This window comes from Gigantopelta aegis, chromosome 9 (genome assembly GCF_016097555.1).
Source record: "Gigantopelta aegis isolate Gae_Host chromosome 9, Gae_host_genome, whole genome shotgun sequence".
Taxonomy (NCBI): Eukaryota; Metazoa; Mollusca; class Gastropoda; order Neomphalida; family Peltospiridae; genus Gigantopelta; species Gigantopelta aegis.
This window is the reverse complement of record NC_054707.1, coordinates 50,838,340-50,853,138: the sequence shown is the minus strand read 5'-3', so window position 1 is coordinate 50,853,138 and position 14,799 is coordinate 50,838,340. Positions and strand designations below refer to the sequence as shown.

General features: G+C 37.8%; 1 protein-coding gene across 4 annotated transcripts in view; it reads right to left on the bottom strand.

Moving 5' to 3' along the window:
• LOC121381360 (synaptosomal-associated protein 47-like) overlaps positions 1 to 14,799 on the bottom strand; it is a 30,490-nt gene that overhangs the window by 6,458 nt on the left and 9,233 nt on the right. For 3 of the 4 annotated variants that reach the window (XM_041510642.1, XM_041510644.1, XM_041510643.1), the window contains 2 exons: positions 12,108 to 13,092; positions 6,219 to 6,817 (listed from right to left, as the gene is read on the bottom strand). In XM_041510642.1, coding sequence (XP_041366576.1) covers positions 6,507 to 6,817; positions 12,108 to 13,065 — 1,269 coding nt within the window. In that variant the 5' untranslated portion in view covers positions 13,066 to 13,092 and the 3' untranslated portion in view covers positions 6,219 to 6,506. Of the gene's footprint in view, positions 1 to 6,218; positions 6,818 to 12,107; positions 13,093 to 14,799 lie in introns of those variants that run through there. The other variant, XR_005959070.1, reaches the window with a different exon arrangement.

The following is a 14,799-nucleotide window of genomic DNA, read 5'->3' as shown; positions in this document are numbered from 1 at the left end:
GGCGCCGTCTATTTTTAGACGGTGTCTGAGAAAGGAGTCGACCGTTTCAGGGAGAACCCAGTGAGGGTATATATATATATATATATATATATATATATATATATATATATATATATATATATATATATATATATATATATATATATATATATATCTGTGTGTGTAATGTAAATACATGTATGTATAATTCGTGAGAATGTCAGGTATTACGCATAATATCTGAAATTCAGTTATTTTACACATATTCTTTGATATTTCATCTGTCATTGTATCGTTGTAGTTAAATAATTCCATCTTCATAACTTATATTGAATGCAAGTTCTTCTCTGGTAGTGGTAGTGTGTACGTAAGGAGTAGCCAGGCGTTTTGACAGTCAAGAAGCAAAACCAGAGTGTTGTACAATATGTTTTCTGCTGATGATCACTGCTATTAGTAAGCATCTGGGCCCCGTTCCACGAAGCTATCTTAGCACTACTATCGCCGTAAATGCCTACCATCGCCACCTTAACTTTGTTCTACGATCACCAGCCCGTTCCACGACGCAGCATAGCTTACTATCGCCGTAAATGCCTACTATTGCCACCTTAACTTTGTTCTACGATCGCCAGCCCGTTCCACGACGCAGGGTAGCTTACTATCGCCGTAAATGGCTACGTAGCTTACTATCGCCGTAAATGGCTACTATTGCCACCTTAACTTTGTTCTACGATCGCCAGTCCGTTCCACGACGCAGCATAGCTTACTATCATCGTAAATTACTGTAGAAATTTACAATAGGTACGAGGCAGTTATAAGCCACTAACGTAGCTGTCAAATGATGATTTGGTCATTTTCTAAGAAGGATACTAACTTTTTGTATAAAAATGGATCTAATATATACCAAATACCTTTTATAAAACTCTGCGTTCAATGAAAAACATTCTAGGCCATACGACCTTAACATGAAAATACGGGAGATAACTCTCATGTCTTATGCATTCGGCAATGATCGCTTAGCAAATAAACTGACAAAGTTACTTCATGGATGTCCTATACCATTGAATACATCCAAGATGTTCCAAAAAGTCAGTAACCAATTTATTGTTTAACTAATTCGTACCTCTTTGCTAAAAAAAAGAAGAGTAAAGTTTGTTTTATTTAACGACGCCACTAGAGCACATTGATTTTTTTTTATCTTATCATCGGCTATTGGACGTCAAACATATGGTCATTCTGACACTGTTTTTTTTTTAGAGGAAACCCGCTGTCGCCACATAGGCTATTCTTTTACGACAGGCAGCAAGGGATCTTTTATTTGCGCTTCCCACAGGCAGGATAGCACAAACCATGGCCTTTGTTGAACCAGTTATGGATCACTGGTCGGTGCAAGTGGTTTACACCTACCCACTGAGGCTTGAAGAGCACTCACTCAGGGTTTGGAGTCGGTATCTGGATTAAAAATCCCATGCCTCGACTGGGATCCGAACCCAGTACCTACCAGCCTGTAGACCGATGGCCTAACCACGACGCCACCGAGGCCAGTACCTCTTCTTTGCAAAGAATATATTAATCATTAAAGGGGCACTTACGACTACCGTAAGGTTGCTTTATGGAACGGTTGTAAAGTTTACGGTGCCAGTTGTAAAACTCGCCTTAAGTCACTACAATTAACCTTAGCTACAATTCTTTCGTGGAACGGGGCCCTGATAAAGAAATACAAGTTCTTTTTCTAAGTAAAGTTCGTTAAGTGACCTGAATTTGAATAACATTTTCAAGCATTATCTCTCACTCAACATGTCCAAAAAGATGGATAGTGCAGAAATATTTAAACAATATCTGTTAAAGAGCTGTAGCAACAAATGGGTGCTAATACTTAAAGATGAGTATAATATAACTGTCAGTGAATTACTCGAAGCCACATAGACAGCAAAGAAACCCCTTCACCAACAACTTGCAACTTCATTATAAATGTTTTAAGGCACAGTTGATATGCACTTCAAACTGTCAATCCAGTCTTCCATGACAAAACAAAGAACTGATTTTGAACATTGTAATGATAATAATAATGTTTTGCAGTATACCTATTTGCCTTTGCGTATTAACGAAATACATAAACATTAAATAAAACAACGCTTTCGTATCATCATTTCAACCATGGGATGTTCTAGCTTCATGCATATGTATACATGTGTATGCTCTACGAACATAAAAATATGCAATGATTACTATTCATAAACTATATGTACTAATTATTTACTAATGATTTATATAATCATGTCGTGTTACCAAGAAGCTCTAGTTGTATAGCATATATTATTATTCCTTACTTGAAATACTTAAAACATTTAAAATAACTAAGCATTGCACAAATCAATGATTTTGGACAGACCAGGGTATTTTCTAACCTATTGAGGAATATAATGTTTTTTTCTTACTTGACTATATTGGACAGGTTAGTACAATATTATATTCATCTTCTATAACCCGATATACATGTAACACCTTATCTTATACTAAAATAGGGTTAGGCTTGGCCCACCTTCTTGTCACATTAAATCTAATCAACGCAGATCAAAGGTTTTCAGTTAACAATGTTCTTTGATGAGATTATTTATGTTTTTGATAGATGTGATCTGATAACTGAGAGAATGACTGATTACCGTTTAAGGTTTTTTTGGCCTACAATTATCGATGAAACAATTTCGGTGAATATGTATAAAATAACTGACCGATTTTAAGGTGTTATGCATAATTCCTGAAATTGTTATTCCTAATATATGATATTGGCGATATCAAAAACACACTCAGGTAATAACCCCTCTTCTCCGTCTCTCTCTCTCTCTCTCTCTCTCTCTCTCTCTCTCTCTCTCTCTCTCTCTCTCTCTCTCTCTCTCTCTCTCTCTCTGTATATATACATGTAACAATGTTTACATATTGTCTCTATTTATGTGTCTATATATATATATATATATATATATATATATATATATATATATATATATATATGTGTGTGTGTGTGTGTGTATGTGTGTGTGTGTGTGTGTGTGTGTGTGTGTGTGTGTGTGTGTGTGTGTATGTACGTATGTACTACGTTACTAATAACAATAAAACTAAAATACAAGAAACTATTTATGGATTATAGATGTTTCCTACAAAGAAAGAAAGAAATGTTTTATTTAACGACGCACGCACTCAACACATTTTATTTACGGTTATATCGCGTCAGACATATGGTTAAGGACCACACAGATTTTGAGAGGAAACCCGCTGTCGCCACTACATGGGCCACTCTTTCCGATTAGCAGCAAGGGATCTTTTATTTTGCGCCACAGGCAGGATAGCACAAACCATGGCCTTTGTTGAACCAGTTATGGATCACTGGTCGGTGCAAGTGGTTTACACCTACCCATTGAGCCTTGCGGAGCACTCACTCAGGAGTCGGTATCTGGATTAAAAACCCCATGCTTCGACTGGGATCCGAACCCAGTACCTACCAGCCTGTAGACCGATGGCCTAACCACGACGCCGGTGTGTTTCCTACAAAGACATAGCACTGTTATGTTAAAGTTGTTAAGTTGTTGGAGGTCATAACCTTTCTTTTTCTTTCTTTTGTTTTTATTATATTTTAAAGCTGAACGCTGTTTTTAGCGCGACCTTGTGTTAATGACACTAATATATTCTGGCTAATACTCCCAGGCAGGTCGCCACTCCCCTTAAAGCGTGCACTTTTAACTTGACGTTTCATGACCACCGGGGGTGAGTTACGCCCCTTTCAAAGTAAACTCTTCTACACGTTCCTTTGAACAAAATACATAAAAATGGAAAATGCATCTTTGATATGGCACCCGGGTGATTCTACGACCATAACACCTGCCAGTACTATTTCTACTTAGTTATTTTTTTAATTGACCTTTTTAACTGACTAATTTGAAGGTTATTCAGTTCACACACACAAACACACACACACACCTTTCCTAACCGGTACGGGCCCTCAAATTTCATCGCTCGAGTCATCACACTGACAGTGGTCCACCCCACCCCTCCCCCACTATTTTAAAAATACATTTTGCGTGCAGAGATTAAAAGGCCTTATTTTCAGTTGAAAAAACATACACTGCAGTGTACAAATAATCATTAAACAAATGGAGCAATGATGGTCAAACATTTTAAAGACAGTTCACAGCTAACATTGTAGCAAGTGATCATTCAAACTATCTGTTTTTAGAATTGTTTTGAGCGGTACATCTACATTCTTCTTATCATCTACTCAAACTGCAATAAACATTTCAGGTTCTTGTTAATTTCAAGCGCCACGCCCTGAATCGGAAAATCTGCAGTGATAAATTGGCCGTGGTGAACAATGACGTTATATGACAGCTCTGAAAAATGTGCCCATCGAAAACTCCGTACATGACGACAAGATTGTTGAGCTTGACGAAACTTGAGACGTTTCAAGGTTTATGCCACCAAATAAGTCCCCTGCGCGTGCTGTAACCTCACCGTGGTGCAGGGGTGTAACATTCTCTTTAAGAATGGCCAATACAGCACAAATTGAAATTCTGAGTCAAAGTCCGTATCTATCTGTGATATTTTTATTTTTGCACAGTTCTTTACACTGTTTTTATTTAAATCTTGAATTTATATATTGATGTTGATCATCACCTTGTTTACATTACCATAGTTTGACACCCAATAGCCGATGTATTTTTCGTGCTGGGGTGTCGTTAGACATTCATTCATTCATTCATTCATTCCAAATCAAGTCCTATTGAGGACGATAGTCATATATTATGTGGAGAGCGGGGTGTAACCCAGTGGTAAAGTGCTCGCTTGATACACGGTTGGTCTAGGATCTATCCCCGTCTGTTGATCCAAGAGCAATTTCTCGTTTCAGCCAGTGCATCAGTTGGTATATCAGAGGCCGTGGTATGCGATATCCTGTCTGTGGGATGATTCATATAAAAGATACCTTCCTACTAATGGAAAACGTTTACGGGTTTCCTCTCTAAGACTAGGTCAGAATTACCAAATGTTTGACATCAACAGCCGATCAAAAATAAATTAATGTGCTTTAGTGGTGTCGTTAAACAAAACAAACTAACGTTTTCCTCATCCTAACAAAAGCTGCTATACTTTCAGATATATCGGAAGGCATATTTCACTATCCTAGACCCGCACAGACATTAAATCTGCCATCCTATTTTAGTAGCTGGCATACTAACATTAGTTCAAATTTAATTACAGGAATTTACAGACTGGTGAAACATTCTGACAAGTATAAGCGTCGTAAGCGTGGGGTGTCGACGTTTGCCCACCCCCACCCCACCCCCATCGCTGAAAATAAAAAAACCTTCCCGTTGAAATGCGAATTAATACAATACTGGCCCCTCCAGATACTGACATCTTGTGACACCTATGACAAGTCCTGTCACATAGCTGACCAATGACAGGCGTGGCCTTATTTAACGTGCCAATCAAAGCTAGGTGCACCTCGAACTTTGACCCAGTCTGATGCCATTTGATACATTGCTACTTTCAACACATAAACACACCCTTCTATGTTTTAAAAATAATTTTATTTCATTTCACAAAACCAATTCTGGACATTTAAAGTTAATGTGGTTTGGTTAGGTAGTAAGGCTATGGAATTTGCAATTTTGATTTATTAAATAATAATAATAAAACAATATAAAATTAAACACAATAAGGAATTTTCAAATTTCTGAATAATAAATATGAAACTCTCTCCTCATTATTTAAAAAAAAATAATAATAAAAAATAAAAATAAATAAAATATAAAAGCCACCCATAGCAATAGTTTGCTATATGTAAGTAACCCAGGACACTGTGAATCTCAGTGCTGTTTATTAATTTCGGAAACGTAATTTGTCTGTTTGTTTATTTGTTTTAAATTAAATCAAATACTAAAACTGTCAACATGTTCAAAAAGTAATTTACACTGTCACGTACATAGAGAATAATACATGGGTGGCCGTTAGATATCATTTATCTCACAACGAGTTGTTTTAAAATGTATATAACGAGCGAAAGCGAGTTTGATACGTTTTCAAACAACGAGTTGTGAGATAAATGGTATCTAACGGACACGAATGTATTATTCTATTTCTTACATATCCTCAAAAACCAGGTTTTAAGCAAATTTTTACATCTTTTTCGACTAAAAGTTATTTACAACCGTTGCACTTGTAGCGAACTTACGCATCACAGACACATGATTATCAGGTTAACTATACGTCACAGTGTAATCTATTTCCACCGTGTTGTTTTTCATTGGCTGCATGTCACTGGTGACCTGGGCCCCGTTCCACAAAGCGATCTTAGCCTTAAGATCACCTTAAGTCCATAGTTACCTTGTGCACTAAAGTGATCTTAGTGCTAAGATAGCTTCGTTAAACCGGGCCCAGGTCATCACCTATAGGAGCAGTCCGTTGTACGTCTTGAAACTGTGTTAACAAAAATAATGCATGCTGTTCTCACCAACGGGTGTGTAATAATTATTATTATACTATAAAAGTTTATTGGTTCGGTGTGTAGTCGCCTTTATTCTGTCGTTTGCCCTGTCCACTGAGCCGGTGAGAAACTCGAGTCTGTCTCGCTGCGCCTCTTCTTCGTTACGGACAGCTAACGCAATAGCTTTCAGGTTGCTTAACGTTGTCTGGAGTTCGCTCACTTCAGCATCACTGATTACCTCGTTCGTCTTCCTCGCCTGGTCACCAAGGTCAAGGCTGCTTTCTGAAGGGTTAGTGTACATTGCCACTGACGGTTGTGAACCGTGGCATTCCGGCTTTCTGGTAAAACGGGCTGGGAATCGAGCAACTGCAATGTGTGAATGGTTTGTCATTATTACTAGATTCCCAAGAAATAGAAATATAAACGTACGCACGCACACACATATACAGACACACACACACACACACACACACACACAGAGAGAGAGAGAGAGAGAGAGAGAGAGAGAGAGAGAGAGAGAGAGAGAGAGAGAGAGAGAGAGAGAGAGAGAGAGAGAGAGAGAGAGAGAGAGAGAGAGACAGACAGACAGACAGACAGAGTAACTAGTTACAACTGATTAACAACATTCAGCCTTTACAGATGATTGATATTGGATTTGTGTATCAGGACCATGACCCAAGTCACTAAACTCTCAGAACTTTGCAATCTTGGAGTGCAGTGTAAACAAACGATTTGCAAGGATGATGCCATCTTTCTTAAGAGAGTTTTGTGAATTACATCCAATGATCCATGCTTATATAACTTGAAGGTTTAGACTAGAGCACATTGCTTAATTAATCATCGGCTATTGGATGTCAAACATTTAATAATTCGGACACGTAGTCATCAGAGGAAACCCGCGACATTTTTTTCCAAAGCAGCAAGAGATCTTTAATATGCACTTTCCCGCAGACAGGACAGCACATACCCCAGCCTTTGATCAGTTGTGGTGCACTGGTTGGAAAATGACGTCTGGAGACTTCACTTGAATCGTGGCTCTGGATATTAAAGATTGATAGGCACAAGGCAGTTCCAGCCAAGAGTGAGACTAACCTGCGTTCAACGAATAACTGTCAACCACATATAGACTAACCTGCGTTCAACGACTAACTGCCAACCACATATAGACTAACCTGTGTTCCAACGACTAACTGCCAATCACATATAGACTAACCTGTGTTCCAACGACTAACTGCCAACCACATATAGACTAACCTGTGTTCCAACGACTAACTGCCAACCACATATAGACTAACCTGTGTTCCAACGACTAACTGCCAACCACACATAGACTAACCTGTGTTCCAACGACTAACTGCCAACCACATATAGACTAACCTGTGTTCAATTACCAACTGTCAACCACATATAGACTAACCTGTGTTCAATGACCAACTGTCAACCACATATAGACTAACCTGTGTTCCAACGACTAACTGCCAACCACATATAGACTAACCTGTGTTCCAACGACTAACTGCCAACCACATATAGACTAACCTGTGTTCAATGACCAACTGCCAACCACATATAGACTAACCTGTGTTCCAACGACTAACTGCCAACCACATATAGACTAACCTGTGTTCCAACGACTAACTGCCAACCGCATATAGACTAACCTGTGTTCCAACGACTAACTGCCAACCGCATATAGACTAACCTGTGTTCCAACGACTAACTGCCAACCGCATATAGACTAACCTGTGTTCCAACGACTAACTGCCAACCGCATATAGACTAACCTGTGTTCCAATGACTAACTGCCAACCGCATATAGACTAACCTGTGTTCCAACGACTAACTGCCAACCGCATATAGACTAACCTGTGTTCCAACGATTAACTGCCAACCACATATAGACTAACCTGTGTTCCAACGACTAACTGCCAACCACATATAGACTAACCTGTGTTCAATGACTAACTGTCAACCACATATAGACTAACCTGTGTTCAACGACTGTCAACCACATATAGACAAACGTGTTCAATGACAGGTTTGTTTTGTTTAACGGTATAGACGATAGCATATAGTATATACTAAATGTGATGGTTTGTGACCTGTACTGAGTTTGTCATAAAATCATTGTATATCGGCCATATTGAAAGAGCGTTACTACAATGACAAAATACATGTTTAGATACTACCAACGGCTTGAACAACTTCTATCTCATAGAATCATATTGAAAAAAAGCTTTTATGTCTGATCAAAATAACTATATGAATGGTTGTAAATCGTTGTATGATAATCTTTGGAAGCTACAAAAATACATAAACATTAATCTTAACTGTAGCAAAAATATATTTGATGACAAGATTAAACAATACTCAAAAGGAATTTCAAAACAAAACATCTTACACAAACGTGGCACTAGATACAAAGTTGGCAATATGTAGCAACCTATACAATAATACTTTTACATCTTACACAAACGTGGCACTAGATACAAAGTTGGCAATATGTAGCAACCTATACAATAATACTTTTACATCTTACACAAACGTGGCACTAGATACAAAGTTGGCAATATGTAGCAACCTATACAATAATACTTTTACATCTTACACAAACGTGGCACTAGATACAAAGTTGGCAATATGTAGCAACCTATACAATAATACTTTTACATCTTACACAAACGTGGCACTAGATACAAAGTTGGCAATATGTAGCAACCTATACAATAATACTTTTACATCTTACACAAACGTGGCACTAGATACAAAGTTGGCAATGTGTAGCAACCTATACAATAATACTTTTACATCTTACACAAACGTGGCACTAGATACAAAGTTGGCAATATGTAGCAACCTATACAATAATACTTTTACATCTTACACAAACGTGGCACTAGATACAAAGTTGGCAATGTGTAGCAACCTATACAATAATACTTTTACAAGATTTGCTACCCACAAAAAATAAATGTTCTACAAACACTAAAAAAAAAGCTCAATGTAATTTAAATATTGAAACTGGAAGATATAAAAATCCTAAAATTACAAAACAACGATACAGCCCCATTTGTCCAAACATAATTGAGACGGATAGTCACTTTTGACTACATTATAACAGTTAAGAAAGATATATTTAAAATGCTTAATCATTAAAACTACCCCGGTAACCATAAACAAAAGATTGCCATCCAAGAATAACTTCAATGATGTTTATTAATGTTAAACCCTTTAAATATAAAGCAGTGTACTAACTTAAGTGTATAATCAATGCTAAAAAAATAAGACAAAATAGTACATATACTTAACTTGACCTGTTATTTATTTTGTATAAATTAATTTTATATTCACTTTTAACATTAGTTAATTAATTATATGTGTATTTATGTGCAGTATAGGTATTGTAATGTATGTGTGTGGATGATACCCTGTGAAATGACTTCAATCCAAATAAAACATATAACTATATTTTCATATTATTGTTTTACTATCACCAAAATACTGTTACATATCACTGATTTATTTTACTAAATATTATTTAAAGGGACATTCCTGAGTTTGCTACATTGTAAGATGTAACCGACTAATAAAATATTTCTACGATTAAACATACATATTAAATATATTTTCTTGGTTAAAATATCAGTGTCTGTATATTTAATGTGTTTCTGGTCGTCTTAATATTTGTAAGAAGCCCAAACTGGATTTTGTCTTCAAATAATTTCGTACGTACGAAAAAAATATATTTTAGGAGATAAAATGAAATTTAACCTAATACAAATATTAGGATGATCAGAAACACGTTTAATGTATAGCCACTAATATATTATGCAGAAAAATATATTTGATATATAATTATAATCGTTAAAAAGTCTCTGTTAGTCTATAACATCTTAAAAATTGCAGCAAACTCAGGAATGTCCCTTTAATAAACTTCATGCATATACATAATCATATTACCACGAGCATCGAAGCAAGTCGCGAATGGTTGTTCAGGTTTGGAGGTTACCACATGTCAAGAAAGTTGAGAACAGTACTTCGTTCTCTACCAATTTGTTTTTTGAAAACAGAAGTACCATAATCTAAATTTTAATCAATTGTGTGCTGTTTAATTATAAATTACACACAGGCGTATCGGTACGAAGATAGAACAGTGATATGTATGAATTACACAATATCAGCGTGTTTATGATAATGGGAATTGTAAACTTCATATATGTGTCGTAACGTAGGTTATCAGGCACATAATTTATGATAACCTGTCCATCGGTTACTAAGTACAATGCTTAGTTGAATGCTCGGTACCACAGTTAAGCCACTGACCTGGGTAACATGTACGTAGATTTTATTACAGGTCGTAGATCATAAGGTGTAGTCTAAAAGGCTATCGTGACTACACCGTCAAATGCGTGTCACCCAGTACACGCACCTTTACTAGAACTCTGCAGAAATAACACCAAGCCTCGATTCCTATCACTAGAAGAAGTTTGTTTGGTTTAACGACACCACTGGAGTACATTGATTAATTAATCATCGGCTATTTGATGTCAAACATTTGATAAATTATACTTGTAGTCATCAGAGGAAACAAGATACATTTTTTTTCTAAAGCAGCAAGTGATCTTTTATATGCACTTTCCCACAGACAGGAAATCACATACCACGGCCTTTGACCAGTTGTGTACACTGGTTGGAACGAGAAAAAAACAAAATCCGGTAAATGGATCCACCGAGGTGGTTCGATCCTGCGACGCAAGCACCTAAAACGAGCATTCAGCCGACTGAGCTAAATCCTGCCCCCTATTATCACTAGAAACCGTGCAGTGAAGTTGTATTGTATAGACTGATCAATTCAATGTTTCACACTTGTTATCAGCAACATTAGGCGCATGTACAAGGGGGTGAGGGTTCAGGTCAAAACCCATCCCTACTCAAGCAAATTTTCTTTTTACTAGATATATTTTCCGGGGAAGTATGACTCGATCCCCCTATAAACTTCGGTCGCCAAATTCTAGACCCCCTCTGCTAAAATTCCTGCATATGCGCCTGAACATTCATAGATATTAGACTAGGCTCGTATTCATATCCGTGCTTAATTTATAAAGCAGCGTCTGATACTTACCTACCTACTTTTATTTATCGATAATTATCATGCGTTGACTTAGGTATGTTTAAGAATATGGAGCACACTGAAGTTCAATTTTATTGATTAACATGCAGTCATCTAATGGGGGAATGGATATGAGGGGGAGCTCAGGTCCACATTAGAAATACATTACACAAATATGAAATGTTTAACAGATAAACACAATTGTTTAATGTTTAGTGGGGGATGTTATAAATGGGTGGGCTGCATGTTTCTTTAGAAGAAAGTCTATAATTGTACATTTTATAGTACTTTTCAATCAATGTATTGTATGTGCCTATTTTAAGGTTTCACCCCGCACTTAATAAACACCCAGGACTGATTGCTTATAAACCTTATACCTAGAGTCAAGCCATAAGAATCTACTAGTCAGAGACACAAACGACATGGCAACGCAATACAAATTGCATGTGTGTAACTTCATTAGAGATTCGAGTCAAGACTAAAGTTTTATAAGCATGGGCCCTGCATCCGCCTGCGGTTAACATTCAAAAATATGTAATAACAAACCTCTTGGATGAGATCTATCCTGTTCAAGGCGTGCTTGGACGCTGTCGTCGAAATCGAGTTTCTTACTCGCAAATCTTTCGATCTTTTTCACGATGTGGGGAAGAGCAGACGACACGATGGAGAATTTGACGTCTGGTCGGCCAATCTGGTACTGCGTGAAGATCATCTCCCACGGTGTCACCATGGTGACCACGGAGATATTGTGCCACGAGGTATTGGAAAGTATGTTCTGTTTCATGTCCAGGATAGTGACGCCGCTCCTAGAAATCCGTGTCACGCGCAGACTCTGCTGCTGGTACTGGCTGCTGTCCATCTGTGTGTACAAGACCTCGTAGTCGTAGACGTCGGGAACATCCTTGTCCTTTATCAGCACCGGGTCCAACGTCGTGTACGTTTTGGGCAGCTTCCAGGCACCCAGCCACTTCTCGAGGCCCGACACCAGCTTGTCAGCCACGTCGAGATCCTCGTGTAGATCCTGCAGATTGTCTATCGAATGCTCGATCTGCTCCCCTTGTTGGTCCAGTTTGACAGCGGTAGTTTTTAGAGTCCTTTCCGAGTCCAGAGCCCTTTGCAACAACGCAGAACCAAGCTTTGTCCTCTCGCTATCGGGAACCGATGGAGTCCTAGATGCATTTTTCGTTTCAGTATGTAGAAGGGCATTCCGCCAAAAGTAACTCATAGCACTAAATACACACTCTCGATCTAAGAACGAGGACAACCAATAATTGCTGCTTGCTTTAGTGGTTATAGTGATTGCTTTAAAAATCAAAGAACTGGTGGTTTTCCTCAAACTGCACACATCGAAAAGGTTTATAACAAGATCCTGGTTCAATGTTTTCCGTTCTGCTTCTTCAACGAATGTCAAAGAAAAAGGCTGCAAATGCAGAGTTCCGTAAATCCACTTTCGTTTTTCGTCTACGTAGTATGACGCATACCATTCTCTAATAGTAACATCCATACCGACTGTTATATTACATGGAATAACCTACAAAAACAAAACGAGTATTAATCTTCCTTCAAGAAAACCGGCCTCGGTGGCGTCGTGGCAGGCCATCGGTCTACAGGCTGGTAGGTACTGGGTTCGGATCCCAGTCGAGGCATGGGATTTTTAATCCAGATACCGACTCCAAACCCTGAGTGAGTGCTCCGCAAGGCTCAATGGGTAGGTGTAAACCACTTGCACCGACCAGTGATCCATAACTGGTTCAACAAAGGCCATGGTTTGTGCTATCCTGCCTGTGGGAAGCGCAAATAAAAGATCACTTGCTGCCTGTCATAAAAAAGAGTAGCCTATGTGGCGACAGCGGGTTTCCTCTAAAAACAGTGTCAGAATGACCATATGTTTGACGTCCAATAGCCGATGATAAGATTAAAAATCAATGTGCTCTAGTGGCGTCGTTAAATAAAACAAACTTTTTTTCCTTCAAGAAAGTATAGAATACCGGAAGAGTCGGTTCCACCAATTGGAAAGATTTCAGCCAAGCATGGCCAGTATTTTGATTATATAATAACTGAATTCAAACCTCGGAGCCGCGAAGGATGAGGGTGGAAAAACTTGGATCCATTGCCTTGTAAAACGAAAACAACAACAAAACAACCCATCAACAACAACAACAACAACAACAACAAAAAAAGAAAGTTATATACAGATATCATAACTACTTAACATGCAAAAATGGACATTTTGGTATAATAATTACAGGAAATTAGTCATAGGTGTAAAGGAACCATATTCGCACTTTTCCATGCCTTGTAAAGTAATACCGTTATGATGTAAACATTTTACAGTATTTTTATTGTAGATATAAAACTTACATTTAAAATAGTACATAATACAAAATTTTCTTTTTAAAAATATTATTTTAAATAAAAATATAATGTAATGAACTATAAATGATGGCCGATTGGCCCATATCCTTCTACTATAGTCCTTAATTTGTTTTTATATGGGATTAAATGCACTTCCTTACTTCTTTTTCAACATTTTCAGATTTCCCGATAGTGTTGACCATGGCTAGAGGACACACGAGCTAATTTCCCGATTGCAATCCTGATTCTAAAAGGGACTGTCCTGAGTTTGCAGCTACTGTAGCATGTTTTCCACCAATAAATCTCTTTTAACGACTATAATTAAATACTAAACGTATCTTTTTGTTTAGAATATCACGTGTCTGTGCACCCAGTGTGATTCGAGATGTCCTAATACTTGTAGATGAAAACTCGTTTTACTTCCCTGTTTATATATTTTGTAAAATTCGTACGTACGAATTTAAGCTTACAAGCACGTAAAATCCAGTTTGGGCTTCTACGAACATTAAAACGACGAGAAGCACACTGTATACACAATAAAGTTTGTTTTGTTTATCGACACCATTAGAGCACATTGATTAATTAATCATCGGCAAACATTTGGTAATTCTGACTCGTAGTCAACAGAGGAAACCCGGTACATTTTTCTAATACAGCAAGGGATCTTTTATATGCACTTTCCCACAGACAGGAAAGCACACGCCCCGGCTTTTAACCAGTTGTGATGCACTGGTTGGAACGAGAAAAATCTAATCATACACAATCAGTTGAACAGATCCACCTAGGTGGTTCAACCCTGCGACGCAAGCACCTCAAGCGAGCGCTCAACCGACTGAGCTAAATCCCTCCCCGCTGTATACAGACAAAATATAATTAATACGAA